Consider the following 16,299-nt stretch of genomic DNA (forward strand, 5'->3'; position numbering starts at 1 on the left):
TTTTAGTTTTTGTTGCATAAAATAGCCTAATCTCTTTTCACTTCAAGGTGTAATGAATTACTCTGTTTCTATGTGGTGTTGCCATGATTAATATTTATGAGATATACCACTTTCCCAGGAAGTGGTTCTTGAATTTTAATATTCTCACTGTATGTAGATTCTCGTTCTTTATAGACTTAACGCAGAAAAATGTAAATGAGACCAGCTGATGCAACTAGGTAAGATGGTTAACTATTTTATCCCCTGAGAGGTTTGAACTGCACCAATCTGTCGCCAAAAGCATGAGTTATGGATTCTTCCTCCCTAGTCCCTGTCCTTCCTGTCCAAACCACTATAAGAGCAGAGGAAGAGCAGAAGCAGCCTGACTTCACCGTGCCCTGTGAGCCAGTCTTACCGATTTATTTCATTTTATGTTTCTACAACTTCGATGACATTTTTGGATGTTTCGATAACTTCTCAGTAGTGTTGCCAAATATATAACTATAGTTTTTTGCTTTAATTGTAATAGTTGTGAATTAATAGAGTATTACAGATTAATCTCACTGTCCCTCGACTGCTGCACCTAGCAGCATAACATTGGACGTCCGTCGTTACCGTATCTCCGAAAATCTTACCCTGAAGTTAAATCGAACGAAATTTTTAATTATACTTGCTTGGATTATTTTCAGGTAAGTTGCACGATGCTGTTTAATCTGTGTAATCAAAGCATGCAAATTAATAACTCGGTGGTTTACTAATTGTAAGTATATTATATTTTCGTGAACTACTTTACGTTATATATCGCAATCCCCCTTGCACCGCAGACACGCACACGTGCGGATTGTCACTTCGCGGCCGCCGTAGCCCTCTGCGTCCAGGGGCGTGGTCTATTTCGATTGTTTTTATCGTGCGCTGCTGCTGTCAGTGGCCGACGCGCTCCGTCTTTATTTCGCCTCGCTGTGTCGTTATGGAAGTCAGAGAGCGTTGCTGTGCGACACCATAGGGCCCGGATCTCGCTCCCAGGGCGGCGGGGATGCGGCTTCACGATGGGAAACGTTTTCGGCCGAAAGAGACGCACTCGAGTGACAGAGCAGGACAAGGCGGTGTTGGTGAGCTTCTGACTGGCAGATGCAGCACCTCGTACTGGATTCACTGTCTGCTCTGGCCCACCATCAGGATGCCCATTGCAGATTTAAACACGCTAATCCATTCTTAGTTAGATGTCCCCACAATCCTGTTGTTTCGCATTGGGCGATGTTACAATATTTTCGTTCAGCGTTGCCTGCATATTGGGGAGGGCCTTGTCTGTGTTTCCATGCAGAGGCATTAAATATGCATCTTGTACTGATGTTTCACGCAGGCGAGTCGGTCCGTTTAAATCGTGCGTAGTGTCTTTGACAGTTCCGGCGAACCGTCCGTGTGTAACGAGCCTGGCTCTCCTCGCTTTCTGTCCCTGTTGGCATCCAGCAACTGAAGCAACAGAGAGATAAGCTGAAGCAGTACCAGAAAAAGATCACCCTACAGCTGGAGAAGGAGCGGCTTCTGGCCCGGCAGCTGCTCAAGGATGGGAAGAAGGAGTAAGACGCCGTGTCTCTTTGTTCGTGTCATTATGTTCCAGCGTTGGACTGCAACATGAAGACAGACCAGCTCCCAGCTGAGAAAATAGCGTTACAGTAAAATCAGTGTACATTTATATTAATGTGTAGTGTTATACATACATGATATTCAGGTTTATATTGTTGCTGTTTGTTTTTGACTTTCCCAAGCAGTTTCCCAAGAGTTTGTGGCAGGAGTCCCAGTCCGCAGTAGTCACAGAATATAATGGATTTCAGTGTCTCAGTTGTATCATTGTAGATTTGCTGGAGTTTGTGTCAAACGTGGTTTTAGTTTACTGTGTGAGATGAAGTGTGCCAAGGAGTTGGTCTTCAGATCTAGAAGAAGGGAGTTAGCCTGGCTTTTGATGTGTGCTGGCATTTTGCTGTGACACAGGAAGGCCCTACTTCTGCTCAAGAAAAAGCGATACCAGGACCAGCTTCTGGAGAAGACCGAGAACCAGATAGGCAACCTGGAGAGGATGGTGAGGAGGCCCCGCAGTCCTGACCACTGTACACCCTTTGTGGGGATGTACTGACTCTCACAAAGCCATCACACTCAGTATAATCTGTCTATTTTCCACTTAGTGACAGTTAAGGCACTTTTTTTCACTTTTTTTTTGAAAGTGATAGTTTCTTTCTTTGATCAAACTTAACACAAGTGTGTTGCTGTCATAGGTCCAAGATATTGAGTTTGCCCAGATTGAGATGAAGGTCATCGAGGGGTTGAAGATTGGTAACGACTGTCTGAAGAAGATGCATGAGGTATTGCAGCTGAAGCTGGTCATCCGCTGCACTGCTGGTGCTCGCAAACGGAACAGGAGCCGCCATCTCTGCGGCCGCGGGGCGACAATCTGTAGCTCTGGCTTTCTTGCTAGAAATGCTCCTTGTATCGTATGAGATGAACAGATTAACTGCAATAACCGCTGACTGTATAGCAGAAAGCGGAGACCTGTCATGGGTGCAGCCATCTTTGCTCATGTTGCAGTCGGCTGTTTTGCTGCTCACCTTCCTTCACGTAGGAATGGCTAATTGGTGGCAGTAGATTAACCCAGTGTGTGATAATCCGCCCCCCAGCTGACGCAGTGGGAGGGGAGGATGGCATTAATATTCATACAGAGGGTTAAAGTGCCAGCTGTAGCATGTATCTTTTGTTGCAGGTCCTTGCAAGGATCTGTTTGTGTCGTCGTGCCTCCCATCCCCCCCCTAAGTTTCTGATTAGTAAGATTAATGGATCACCGCTCAAATCTCCTGGGACGCCTCTGCTAAGTCTCTATATTCTAGGAAGGCCATCCCACTCTCTGGAGCCCACCAATGGGAGCCCTGCCTTTCACAGTGACTGCTGTGATTGGCTGCCTCTCTGACCCACCTTCTCTTACCTTCCAGGTGATGTCAATAGAGGAAGTGGAGCGAATCATGGACGAGACGCAGGATGCCATTGAGTACCAGAGGGTGGGCTTTCTTTCTCCGTTGTCGTTATCATGAGTGCGGCCTCCTCCCTCACCCACCTTCATCTTTAAAAGGCGCTCATATTCTGTGTCTGTTTTAGCAAATCGATGACATGCTGGCGGGCTCCCTGACCCAGGAGGACGAGGACGCGGTGCTGGCTGAGCTGGACGCCATTACGCAGGTGGGTCACGCCCCGTCTCTCCTTCCTCTCGTTGCCTCCTTACAGCGACAGTATCCGCAGATTGTTGGGCAGTTTCCTCGAGTTTAATGCTGGCACTCCTGGGATACTGACATTCCTTTGACGGTGCTCAGCTGCATAATGTAAGTGTCAAACTTACTGTGACTGTTGCTCCTCTCTTGGGCTCCGCAGGGCGAAGATGTGTCCCTCCCTGAGGTTCCTAAGGAGGAACTGCCTGAGGTACCTAAGGAGGAACTGCCTGAGGTTCCTGCAGAAGAACTGGGTACGACCACCTTTCCCTGTACCCCCAGCCTGTGGAGGCTGTGAAGGTTGCCGAATTTCACATTCTGCCCCCCGCGGCGTCACGTTGCTAGACTGTATTGTACATCTGCAGTGCATCGACCTATAGTGTACTGAGTTCCGGGCTGAGGTGACCGGCTATTGCCTAAGTAACAGTACTTCAGTTTAAGGTAACTTACAGGAAATTATCACTGAAAGTGATATAATAGCAGCAGGCAGTGTAAAAGCAGAATGTGTACCGTCAGTTACGAGAATTAAATTCCATGTGACACGAGGTTAGACTCCGTGCATGGGGGCGGGGCCCAAAGCACAGGCCACCTAAGATGGCGTGTCTGTCCGTGCATGTGCCCGCCCAGTCCGTCACGCACTGGGGGGGCGGTGCCAGTCCCCCTGAGCTGCATTTTCTTTGGCACCCTGTGGGAGAAATCCCCAGACAAGCATGGGGGGGGGTCTCACACATGGAACCAGGAGTTGGGATAGTTTTCTTCTGTAAGGTCAGTGCTACCCACTGAGATGCCGTGCTGCCTGGGGAGGAGATGCTGACTAAGCTGGCCCTTTGGAGAACCTGCACAGCTGTTTCTGGTGCTCAGAAGATGCTGTTGCACTGACTGTGTGTGTGTGTGTGTGTGTGTGTGTGTGTGTGTGTGTGTGTGTGTGTGTGAGAGAGTGAGAGAGAACTATTTTTATTTATTTATTTTTGCTTTCCAGAGAGGAAGCGGGTGAAGACCAAGTCAGAGATGCTGGTGACCTAACGGGACCTGCAGCCCTGCCGTCCCCTGCTTCCAGACTCCCCGTTGGAACTCGGGCGGGTGGCTCCTGTGGTGTAACACCCCCACCCCCCCCCACCCCCCCCAGCTCAGGGGCCAGTTAGGGAGGCATGACTTTACTGAGAATGCCCTCAGTGCTGTTATGCCCTCTGCCAGTCCCCTTCCCCATTCAGTCGTACCCCTGTTCTGCGTCAGACTGTGTGCCCCCCCAGCGCATTCCCGGCTTGACCAGCTACCTGCTCCCGATCATTTGACGTGCACCATTGCCTCGTCTGCCTGTTCTGCAGAGCGCTGGGTCCCTTTCCCAGCCATGTGGGGGTTGATCGTGTCCTCGGCAGCTTACCTCTGCCCCTGAATATCACCTCATCGCTGCCTGGATTCCCCCAGTGAAGATGATGCAGCCACATCTGCCAGGAAGTGGGTTAGTGGCCTGCTGTGCCCTGGGCTTTGGGTTAGCATCCTTTGGGTTGGTTACGGTGGTGCAGGAAGCAAACCGCTCGGTCTGTCTTATGTTTGTTTAAGCCAGCATGTTCTCAAAATTAACAGGATATTAAGTGGTATTAGTGGACCCCTGTAACTGATGCAGAATTCACTTTGTTTAACCCAAAATGGCACCCCCCCCCCTCCCCCAGCTTTTTCTGTTTGTTACGGACTTGAGTATATCATTGAGGAATGTGTTTGAGGCTACATTCTAACTGTTCCACTTCACTGGAATTTAATTATACTGTGGACCTCCTGATAACATTGCGCTTTTAGAATGTGTGCCCCCCACCCCCACTTTTCAGTTCCTCCTGCACAATAAACGTTTTTAATTCTTTCAGATGAGCCTTGTGTTCTGGTAGATAACCGGCTATTTTCCCCCCACTTACCACTCCGGCTATGCGTATTCTACATGTATGGCCGCCGAAGCCTAGGGTCGGGCCGGCGCGGACGGATCATCCATGGTTCATACCTTCCATTCGTGCAGAACCCCCGTTTGTAAATCTAATTATGCCACGACGCTAATTCCCCCCGGTGTAATAATCGCCACCTAGATGACAAGAGCCGTGATTAAAGCAGATCGGAGCCGCTCCTAGTCCCTCAGTCGGTGCGGCTCTTGAACCGCCCTGGGGGGCCGGGCTGCCAATACAGAGCCCAGAATGACAGAAAGACCGTGGGCTGATGAATCACGGAATGAGACTGTAGCCGAAAAAAAGTATGAAACGAGTGGGCGGGGGTACAACGTGTTTCCCTGGGAGATCTTTCGGAAAGCGGCCTATATTAAGGCACGCCGGATGGTTACGGCGCTGGCCTCCCCAGCCGTCCGACGGGCCGCCGCCGTTTACCGGGTACGGCCCGAATCCCGGTGCTGGTGGCGCATGCGCAGCACGCCGCTCTCGGTACCGCTGACAGCGATGTCCGAACATGATGAATATCGTACCATCCTCTCTTAGACCCGCTGCTTCTCACCACGTTCCGGATTGATAGTAATTATAGGTAGTGGGGTTACTGTTGGATCCCGGTTGGTGATACTGATGTTGTACTAAACTGTTTTTAAGTTTGATCGCAGTGTCGTAAAAACGCTGTTTTTTCCCAGGACAATCGTTTTAGATGGAATAAAATATAGTGATTTTTTTTTTAATCATTACTAAGACTTAGCAGAGAGTTTGACATTTCATTGGTGATGCGTTCACACATTGACGGGGGCGATGAAGTTACGGCGGGGTAACTTATTGCTGCAGTGTGATAAACTCCAGTGCAGACGGAGCCAGCATGTAGTCATACTCATTTGTTTTTCATGTATTATAGATGCAGTGCATATTTCGCAGTGTTTTGGACGTTAGCGAAGTTCTGAGAAGGGGCATTTTCGTTTTTATATTTACCCAAGTGTGGCATCCTTGGATTGGAGGTGGTTTTTAAAATTCTATGTGCCATGTAAGGAATATAGGAAAATGTGATATTTCTTTTGGAAGCGCCGGGGGATCCTTAATTTTAGGTGGGCAGCCCTTACTACGAAGCGGGGGTACCTTAAATCCGACAAGTTACCCCGATAAGCCAGTAACCCCGCTTCGTAGTACAGGCGTAGTCCCAGCTCATTTCTAAAAATAACATCACACCAGCCAGCACGAATTGGAGGGTGCTTTTAGGAACGGGGATCAGATTGTCCCTCAGTGTCCAGCAGGAGGCGCTAGCAACGTTATGTTCGCCTTTTTCACTTTGCTGGAGGGGAAGGCTGTAAATTCAGCCCTAAAGTGAATTCGTGCATGAAGAGGAGTCTCCAAATCACTGCAGGGGATTAGTGTCTGACTGCGCCGCTATGTAATGCTGCGTCTAAAGCAGAAAAGCACCTCGTCCATAATGCAGGAATCCCTCAAATTGTAACGTAGCGTGTCATTCCCATAGGCCTATATGTCCCCGAAAAAGTTAAATTGAGAAGCATAATGTACTTTTACCTTGTGTTATAACTGCGTCCTGTTCTGGTCAATAAGCACATCTGCAAGTAAGTACTGCGGACGTATTTGTACTAATCCACACTACCTGATGACATTTCATGGTTGTAATTGAAATTTCCAATAGGAATCAGTTTAAGCAAGTAACGTAGGCCTAGCCTGTGTAATAAACGCCGAAAATACGTTTTAATATAAGTGCTTTTAGAAGCTAGATCTTGCGTATCTCACAGTTTCACCAACATGCCTAGTTTAATGTTTAATGCTGCAAATCGGGTCGAGGACTTTAACCTGGACATTTTTCGACTGTCGGTAGGACGGTGATTAATTTTTTCTCAGCTGTTGCATTCCAGCAGACCCCGGCCTCTCTGCAGTCTAAAAAGCATAAACACTTGTATTTTACTAATAGCTGCCCACGCATTTAAAAGCATCCAATTGTTTCCTTCAAGCACGTGGGCCTGTGCCTATTCCACAATGGAGCCCTTGTTATATAACCAAAAACCGTATTTCGTTTATCTTGATTGATTGTCCTCTTCCAGCGTGACGTCTATAGCTTATATTTTTAAACAAGGCACCGGGACTGCGCCGAGGGGGGAGCTGTAAGGGCTAGAGATCCGCTTCGGACTGAGTGACAGCCGGCGTTTGGGACCGCTGGTCCCGATGCTGATTCCGATGCACTGCCGCAGAGCGCCCCAGTACGTCAGTGATGGTGCGGCGTGCTTACGGCTTAAATCTCGTAGGTATTCATACAAAGACCCGACATCGCCTGGAGATCCGGACACGCCGTCAGGAATAGCAGCAGGTTAACAATGCGTGTCTGCCGCAGTGCTCTTATTGCAGTGATGGTTTGCTTAGCGGACACTTTATGTAGACACAGCTGTATAGTCTATTTCACGCTATAGTCTATTTCACGCTATAGCCTGCGTTTTATTTACTCGTTCCGATGCAGGTGCTTCCCCAGAGGTACCAACCTTTACTAGTCTTTGATCCGGGCAACTTTTTGGTTAATAGTCTGGACCATTAACTCTTAAACCGCCGCACCGTACAGCAGAGTGCGGGAGAACCATGTGTACTGTGGGTGCTGTGTGTTTTTCTGTTACTTTCGGGGGATATTTTGGTGTTTCAATGGGTCTTGGGAAGTACATACTAGAAGGAAAAGAAGCAGCGAGAAGAGCGTTTTCCTGAAGACGTCGTGACTCGACGAAGAAGAGGCGCAGGATCCCCCGCCCACACCGCACCGTGTACCGGCACCGTCCGCCGAGCGAAATCAGCCCACCCCCGGCCACCCTCCCGCAAATAACCACACATGCACAATTCGCCATCACGTCCGCTGCCCATCTTCCCCATTTATAACCGTCTCACCAATACACTTTCGATATCCATACTGACGTACAGACCGGTCACGGTGAAACTGCGATGGATTAATCGCATTGTAAAAGGACACCCTCCCCCCAACGACATCGGGGTAAACTGAATCTCCGCATCACTGATTAAACTATTCCCATTAATATATCACCATGCCTTGTGTTCAACAGCCCACGGGGGCAGCGTGAAACGTGCCTAACTAGCCGATTAATATTCACACGAGAGACAGCCGGGGCATCTGCTTTAATATGCTGATTCTTTATAAATACGCTTGAGTGAGCTGGAAGAAAATAAGATCAAGGGCTGCTCTTATACTGTTATATGACAACACTGCGGTAGAAGACAATGGGGGTGTATTTCTTTATTTTTATTTTTGAATGACAGCTGGAAGAGCCGGATGTGTAGCGTGAATGCAGACGCACGGGCCTTTTAACAGGGTCCTTTGTTCTTGGCGTTGGTATCAGTCCGGGATGCTGCGTAAAAATGCGCTGTAAATACAGGCCACATGAATGAATGACTGGCGGCCGGGCGGCTCCAGGGCGCCGGGCAGGGAGGCGTAGCCGTGGGAGGAGTTGGCGTGGTCAGAGGCGGGGACCGATTCATTGTAAAATGCTGCCGGTATGACTAGTCCCCTCTCTCCCGGTTCGGTGAGAGAGTGCGTGGGTCCGAGTGGGCGCTGGGGGCGAGCTCCGTATAAAAGCTGCGAGAACGCCGAGTCTCGTCCGTGTTTTTGGGCTTCTCCCCGAGGTCTGACATCGCCGCATTAGTGCGTTTCATTGCCGTACTCTCTGCTCGGATAGCGCTTCATCTCGAAAGGGGAAAACATCTAGTCTATGGTCCTGGCTGGAGATTTCAGTATGTCTCGTACGGACGAGGTGCACCGTATAACGGAAAATGTCTACAAGGTAGGAGACTCGACAGTTTATGATCGCAGTACTTTTTGTGATTTGTTTCATGTGTTTTTATTCTTCTTCTTCTTATTATTATTATTATTTATTATTGTGATCGGATAAGCCTGCTTAGAACCGCGGACCAGATGTGAGTCAGACCTGGACATATATGTTTCTGAAATATTCACCAGGTGTAATTTCTCATACTCGGATGAAATAGCCTAAATTCCGCCGTGCCAAAATATTAGGGTTAATTAACCTGTCATTGCTACTAATAACTTTTTTGTTATATTACTCTTTATCACACATTATTTCGTAGAGTATTTTACCTATATAACCCTATATTGCAGTGTTTTCCCATTTTCATTAAGTTCAGTACGACAGAATCTGCTTGTCTCGCCTCACACGTTGACCCCGGTGAAGCACTTTGCGTTTTCGGAGTTTATTGTGTTACAAATAACTTGGAAATAACATTGCAGCGCTGCACCCCCGCGGTGCCGTGAGTAACCCGCACGCGGCACTCGCGGAGCGCACCGAGTCTCAGAAAAAAAACCCGCAAAGGAACTGATTTCTAAAGGTTTGGGTTCATGATACCTTCCTGCTTATGAACTGAAAAACACTCCTTTGCGCCATCACTTTATTTGGTTTAAGCATAAAAAGCCGAGCTGGGTGTGTTTGGGAGAAGGGAATCCGGAGTCCGCGCGAAAACTAACATATAAGGAAACATCAAATAGCTGTTAGGAGAAGCCTGATTAGTAATAGGGGAAAATACTATAGTGCGGGATATAAGATCCCACCCCCGAGCAGCGAGGCGCTTCACCGGTGTTTCTCAAATATAATTAATTGGGAATTGCGCTCTTTCAGAGGGGGCTGAATATAGACTTCGGTTTCCTCCCGGGGTCTTTTCACCGGTTTAGATTAGCCTAGTAAATCGAGGCAAAGTCGTTTATTTTGGATCATGCGATTAACTATGTTGAACGCGGGAAGGCGACGTGGGTCTATCGAGGTCACCGCATGCAGCACATGCCTGCGTGCCGATGCGTTGCACCTCCGCACCCCTGCTCATAAGCCTCGAAATGATGGGTAAGCTTTGGATGGGGCGGGGGGGTTACATGTACCGAGCAGAGGCACGGCGGGGGTGGTGTCCTAGTGGATGACGAGGAGGAAAACTGGGGAGAATAGGAGGAAATGGTGGGTGGCTCAGGGGGTAAAGCAGATGGCTGTCACCCGGGATAAATCCTTATGTTCGTCTTGGGGCCGCCGGAGTGACTCATTCGGCGGGAGTGACCCCTTCCCGGCCGGCGGGTGACACTAAAGAGGCGCAGATTTGCAGTGGCGTAGAAGAGAGTTTGAAACCGAGGAGGGTCACAACTTGATAATTTAAATACATTTGGGGATGAATGAAGCCAAATTAAATAACTGGGGGGGGGGGGGGGGGGGGCACACATCCCCCTGGGTTCCTATGCCCCTGGCGGTTTGGGGGTTAGCGGCACGGCGCTGGATGTCGGACTGTCGGGGTGTTCTAATGAAATAAGATTATCGACAAAATGGGACGGTGTGCGGTTTCCCCTCTGCCTGCATGCCGCGGATTTCGAGGTCGGATTATAAGAACCACCTGTTCTTCACAGCCAAATGCCCGCCCCCTAGGGAAAGCATTATGCAGTAAAGGAACTGGAATAAAACCTATGTAGGGTGTGAAACCCCACTAAAGGTGGAGTTGATGGGAGGGGGTGGGCTTCTGGCATAACTGGACAGGTCTGCCTGTTATCCCTTTGTTGCACTTTCTGTTACGGGGATGATGACATACATTTCCTTCCCATCCTGTGACACAGGGTTCTGCCCATTGACCCCAGTATCATTTCTACCCACATTTCCAAGGTCTTGTATCTCATCCCTGGTGAACATCTGGTCTTAAAGACTGATTAGGTGATTCCTCACTAAAATATCCAATATTAAGTCATTAAGACAGAGGGTTTCAATGCTGCGTTCCATTTGAACTGGGAAGTCAGAAATTTTGATTGGAACGTCCCCTGAGGTCAAAGTTCTGACTCGAAAAGTTGGAGAACCTCTGCAATCCCAACCTCCGAATTCAAGAAGGCTGCACCCTTCATCCGCAGACGTGAAAGCTGAAGTTATATGCTGCTTAATAGCACTTATGTCTTATATGTGTCTTAATAAATCCATTGTACACACAGTTTTGTCCAACCTTTATCTGTTGATATGTTGCTATGGTGATTTTATATGCGCAAAATACCCCATAATGTGTTGTTATTGACTGGTATTGCTTAAAATAGCTAACAATGAATCTGGCTTATTTCAGAACGCAGGGTTTCCTGCTTAGCTGGATAATTTGTCAGATTTAAGGTAGTCTGGGCTAAATATAAGTGAACAAAGATAAAGGCCATTTGAACTGGCAAGCCTTAAATCTGACAAGTTATCCGGCTAAGCAAGAATTCCTGCTTTCTGAAACAGGCCCCTGATATTGCTAAATGGCTTCCCGACTTGTACTGGAACGAAATTAATTTAAGTGTGATGTCATTCCCAGCACCGACTTGTGACCTCCGAGGTAAATGGAACATGTCACAAACTGCTGGGCGCGAAGGAATTGTGGGGGCGGGGGGTGCAGGTGAAGGAAAAAAAAACAACTGGGGGGGGGGGGGGGGGCTTGAGTTGCAGACAGATATATTTAGAAATTACAATCTTCCGAAATATCAAAAATTAGTTGAGCACATTTTATGCCTTAAATTATATACACATTACATGATGCAAGCAAATTAAAATAGTTAAAATCTACCAAATGGGCAGGCAGCACACATTAAATACACTGAATTGGCATGACTAGTGATATAATGAAAGTTTACGCTGGGAAAGTTGCTCATTTACTGCTGACATACTTGGAGGAACCTTGAAGAAATTTCAAGCCGTCGAGTAGAAACAGAAAATATAATGATGCGTATCTGGAATACCATTCTGTTGGGGGGAAGGACTAATATATGAACCCTTGGAGGAGGGACCCTGTCAAACAAGGTTTGAATACCACTGCATTAAGAGGTGTGGCAGCCATTGAAATCCCACAATGTCCTGAGGGCTTATGAATGGTTGTTTCTGTATCTGCAGTCATGTGACACTGGACCCGTGGAACGGGACCGTCATCCTGTCAGCGACCGCAGTGTTTTAGCGGTACAGCTCAAGGTGCCGATGAGCAGGGAATGCTCTAAAGACCCCGAGCATTTTTCATCAGGCATGTTCTAGACAGCCTCGGTTCAGCACCTTATCTGGATGTCACCGAGATGTGATGGTTTAGCAGAGCAAGGCGTATACAAGTAACTGCAGTGTGAGAGCAGGGACCCGAGTGGCAGGGTTTTACCTAATCATTACCGAGGGGACATTCTGGGACATGGTGTTCTGGCAGACGGGGGGCGGAGTTACGCTGTACTCAGAAGGACACGCCTGGCAGTCTGGGTGTTCCCTCCGAGGGAGGGGGCTTGATGGCTCCTATTTTCTGGGTGGCCGAGGTGCAGGCTGTCTGTGTGTGTGGATTACGTTTATTTTATATTGTGGGGACCAAATGTCCTGTGAATGCAATCAAAAAATAAAAAATGCCAATATTGTGTCATACTTTGTTTGGTTACTTATGATTAAAAGTTAGGACTTGGTAGGAGTTAGGGTTGTCATGTTGTGATTAGAGTTTTCCCCATAAAATTGAATGGAGAGTCCCCACAAATATATAATTACAAACCTGTCTGTGTGTATGTGTGTGTGCATGTGTGTGTGCGTGGTCATATGTGATTGATGTGCTAGTTCTCGGGTCTCCAACGGTCCCAGACAGCAGACGGTTGCAGTGCAGCCAGCAAATCCATGTGGGGGAATCGGTGGGGGGGCTCACAGCTGTTGGGTAATCAGCTCAAGCTGGATGGTGTGTGTGTGTGTGTGTGCGTGTGTGTGTGTGTGTGTTTTCAAGATCTGTATTTTCTGCCTGCACATGGCATGCAGCACAGACAGCCTTAAAGGAGGGGGGGGGGGGTAACAGAGCATAAATATAATCCTGTCACAGTAGAGGTGTCCCAAAGGGTGTGTGTTCAACTGGCCGGTCGTGTCAAGCAGTCTATATGGACTCCCTAGGGTGGGGCTGGCCTCCACTGGTCACATGAGGCAATTTCAATGAGTTTCCTTCAATCGTCACTAGAGCAGAATGGGGGCTTTTTTTGTGTGTCACGCACACGATGGTATGCAGTCAAAGTGCATTGTTTGAAAAAAACAGAAGGCACATCTCTTTCTGATTGGTCATTCCCACCTCCGGGCAACCAGTCAGATGTACAGGGTGGAACACAGAGATCACACTATCGGCTACATTGCATGTAACATGTGCTTTGACCTTGGCATAACCACCTGATCATCTCGGATATGGGAGCATTTTAGGGTTGACTTTGGGCTTTCCCCTGCCCTGTGGCTTGTACTGATTAGGAGCTGTTCACCTTGCTGACCTTTGAACCTATCTAAAGTGTCCCAGAACTTTTTCAGAATGTCCAAGGGCACCCCCTGGGAGCAGCGACAGCGGGTCTGCTGTAGTTCTCCCCTAAACATTCAGTGTTAGATAAACATATTGCTTATTTCCTATTGGATAACCAGATGACAAGTTTTTTTGCACCTTTGACCTTTCAATATATTATTGGGTTAATTACAAGTTATTTCAAATAGAACTGCCCCTGAATAATTACTATATTAATAACAATGATTTTTCATTGTTCACGTCCAGCAGAACCTTCCTGAGTTGCGATGACCTGGGCAAGGCTCGCCGATAACCCGCGTAGAGCTGATTCCTTTGTTTTTCATTGTTGTTTGCTTTGTCAACCGTGGGAGTGTGACCTCAGTGAGGGGAAATTCCTAACAAAACCACAGAAAGTCACACTTTTTCATCCAGGTCGTTATGCTGGATCACCCTTAATTACGTAGCTGCTGGGAGAGGGGCCGTTGTGAGGTTTAATTGCTGTGGCCGCAATTACAAAAATAACTTAAACAGGTATATGTCTGTCTGTATCTAAAATATTCTGAGAAACGGCTGCCCATGCAGTTGACACGCCCGCATATCAGTGTGTCGCCACTAGAGCGACTCACTGTGTTCACACTTGTGTGCATCTCCCTTAGACCTTATGCGGGGCAGAACCGGACAAGTAGGAAGCTCTTGCGTCCAAATGGCATTTGAAATGACGGTGTGTATGTGCGGGGGGGGGGGTTAGTGCCATTACTCACCAGTGCTTTCCGGAATTTCTGTTCCTGTCATATTACACTACCACCGGGAACATGTTCTGCCTGTCACGTCCCCGTTCTCTCCTTTCTCCTTGTTCCTGCCCCCCCCAAGCATCCCCCAGCACAACAAACCTTGCGGCTGGTCATGCCCACTCTGGTTGCCCGACCCATGTGCTCGAGCAAAGGGGCGCAGGCTTGACCTGGGAGGGCTAATCCAAGGCACCTTCTGCCATGTCACTGATGTCCTTCCATGTGGAAAAAGCCGATTCTAACCGTTATTCCTTTTGCACGATTTCAGTTTGTTTAGGTCTCTGCTATCAAAACAGATGGTGGCTTAGCGCTGTGCTTGGGATTGTGTGTGTATGTGTGTGTGCGCACTGCAGGGGAAAAAACAGCTGGCCAATATCAGGAGAACTTCCAGCTGGGGTGGAAGTGGATTAAGAAGAGAGGATTGAACCTAAAGGTTGTGCTGTGTGTGTGTGTGTGAGTGTGTGTGTGTGTGAGTGTGTGAGTGTGTAAGAGGAAAAGCTGGACCTGAGCTCTGAGAAGGCAGAACAAAGCGCTCGCATCTTGCGTTACGTTTCGGCTTGTGTTTGGTCGGCACACGGGAGGTTGTGGTTCCTATGCTTCTGTCTGTCCTCTTTAATGTTTCATTAAAGCAGCTATTCTGGAAAGGAAGCCTCGTCACCCTATGGTCCATCCCTAGACCAATTAAGTAACCGGGAAAGATGGATTTCGGAGGCACTGGCCTGCTACCTCTGCCTAAGAGAGCGTGAAATTGATTCCAAAAACCAGGGGTAAATGTGTGACGCTAAATGCGTAACCCCCCTGCAGATGGGGGTGGGCGCCGCTCTGCTCAATGTCCGGCAGTCTCATCTGCGCTTTGCTGCCCATGATAAGCAGGACAAAACACTCTGTGTTAACACACAAGAATGTGTCAGGATTACACACTGGCTGCATTGGCTAGGGCCCCCCGACTGTGTGATGGTGAAAAGGCGGGAAAGGTCAGTCAGACAATGGGGAGCTGCACATCAGAGTGGCTTTATGTATTTCTCATGAATGACAAGTTTATTATATTAAACTAAAAATGTTGCTGTGAGGAAATAAGAATGCAAAGGATCTCTTGTGCCCGTAACCCCTGTCACATCTGGAGATTTCACCTTCATAATCCCAGCTGGCTCCTCACAGCCCAGAACTATTAATATTCTGAGGTCCAGTTATACTGAACTCCTGTGACTGCCCTCCGGTGGCCAGGTTGCAGAATACAGCCTTGTATGTTAAAGTTGTCTCTGGCAACAGCAAACACTTCTCTGCCGTGGTGGGGGGTGGGGGTTGTTGGTCTCAGTGACGGAGGTGGGGCCAAGGTTTAAATAACACGAATAACAAACGTGAACTTGATCAATTATCATGATAAAAATAATGATCATAATGAAGGACGATCCTGACCTCGATATGCTGCTGATGAGAGTGATGATGTAATTTATCATAACGGACGGCACAAGCCGAGCTGAGCCGGGCCGAGCCAAGCCAAACCTGATCAGCAGAGCGAAAGCTTGGGGCTAATTTGGACCCCCTCCAAGATGGCGCTTCCAGTCTGGCCGTCTCTCTACTCTGTGCTGGCAGAGTGGGCATAGTGTGGCCCAGATGGTGAGGGAGTGGGTGCAGCTGTCCGGGGGGGTGGGGGGGAGAGAGAGACAGAGAGAGAGAGAGAGCGAGAGAGAGAGAGAGATGGTCAGGAGAATATGTACCCAAACCTGTTTTCTGGCGGTCTCTCCCTGGATCAACCTCTTGTCCTTGCAAGGTGACGGCAACGTTAGAATCAGCTGTAGGAGGACCCTCGAGCCTCAGAAGGTGACCATCCTCTGTTATTGCACCATGAACGCACACACCGAAGATGAGATAAGACAAGACAGAATCCCTGTTCAGGACCATTTCTGTGACCATTATCACAGAAGGGACAAATACAGAAAAGGATAATTTAGGAAGGATTAAATACCCATCCATCCATCCATCTTCCAAACCGCATAGGCTCCTGGGAACAAGCCAGGATGAGGGGCCAGCCCATCGCAGGGCACACTCACACACCATTCACACACACATGCACAA

At 48.3% G+C, this 16,299-nt stretch overlaps 2 protein-coding genes across 17 annotated transcripts in view; both read left to right on the forward strand.

Moving 5' to 3' along the window:
• Window positions 1-849: 849 nt before the first annotated feature.
• Window positions 850-5,085, forward strand: chmp6b (charged multivesicular body protein 6b). Its single transcript, XM_049015870.1, has 8 exons — window positions 850-1,088; window positions 1,447-1,556; window positions 1,969-2,056; window positions 2,250-2,336; window positions 2,958-3,023; window positions 3,121-3,201; window positions 3,391-3,481; window positions 4,207-5,085. Exons 1-8 carry the CDS (start codon window positions 1,026-1,028, stop codon window positions 4,248-4,250), a joined length of 630 nt encoding a protein of 209 aa, XP_048871827.1. The 5' UTR covers window positions 850-1,025; the 3' UTR covers window positions 4,251-5,085.
• Window positions 5,086-7,596: 2,511 nt separating this feature from the next.
• baiap2b (BAR/IMD domain containing adaptor protein 2b) overlaps window positions 7,597-16,299 on the forward strand; it is a 64,855-nt gene continuing 56,152 nt past the window's right edge. For 9 of the 16 annotated variants that reach the window (XR_007398294.1, XR_007398293.1, XR_007398292.1 and 6 more), the window contains exon 1: window positions 7,604-8,961. Coding sequence is in view for 12 of the 16 variants with exons in the window: in XM_049015857.1 (XP_048871814.1) it covers window positions 8,890-8,961 (72 nt within the window). In the remaining 4 variants the exon portion in view is untranslated. Of the gene's footprint in view, window positions 8,962-16,299 lie in introns of all 16 variants that reach the window. The other 7 variants (XM_049015863.1, XM_049015865.1, XM_049015864.1 and 4 more) reach the window with 3 other exon arrangements.

This window comes from Brienomyrus brachyistius, chromosome 5 (assembly GCF_023856365.1).
Source record: "Brienomyrus brachyistius isolate T26 chromosome 5, BBRACH_0.4, whole genome shotgun sequence".
NCBI lineage: Eukaryota > Metazoa > Chordata > Actinopteri > Osteoglossiformes > Mormyridae > Brienomyrus > Brienomyrus brachyistius.

Bases quoted from the DNA above. Each gene is read 5' to 3' on its own strand.
- chmp6b (XM_049015870.1), top strand. From the start codon at position 1,026: ATGGGAAACGTTTTCGGCCGAAAGAGACGCACTCGAGTGACAGAGCAG. The intron at 3,202-3,390 runs GTGGGTCACGCC...TGGGCTCCGCAG, and splicing joins AGCTGGACGCCATTACGCAG to GGCGAAGATGTGTCCCTCCC. The intron at 3,482-4,206 runs GTACGACCACCT...TTTGCTTTCCAG, and splicing joins GGTTCCTGCAGAAGAACTGG to AGAGGAAGCGGGTGAAGACC.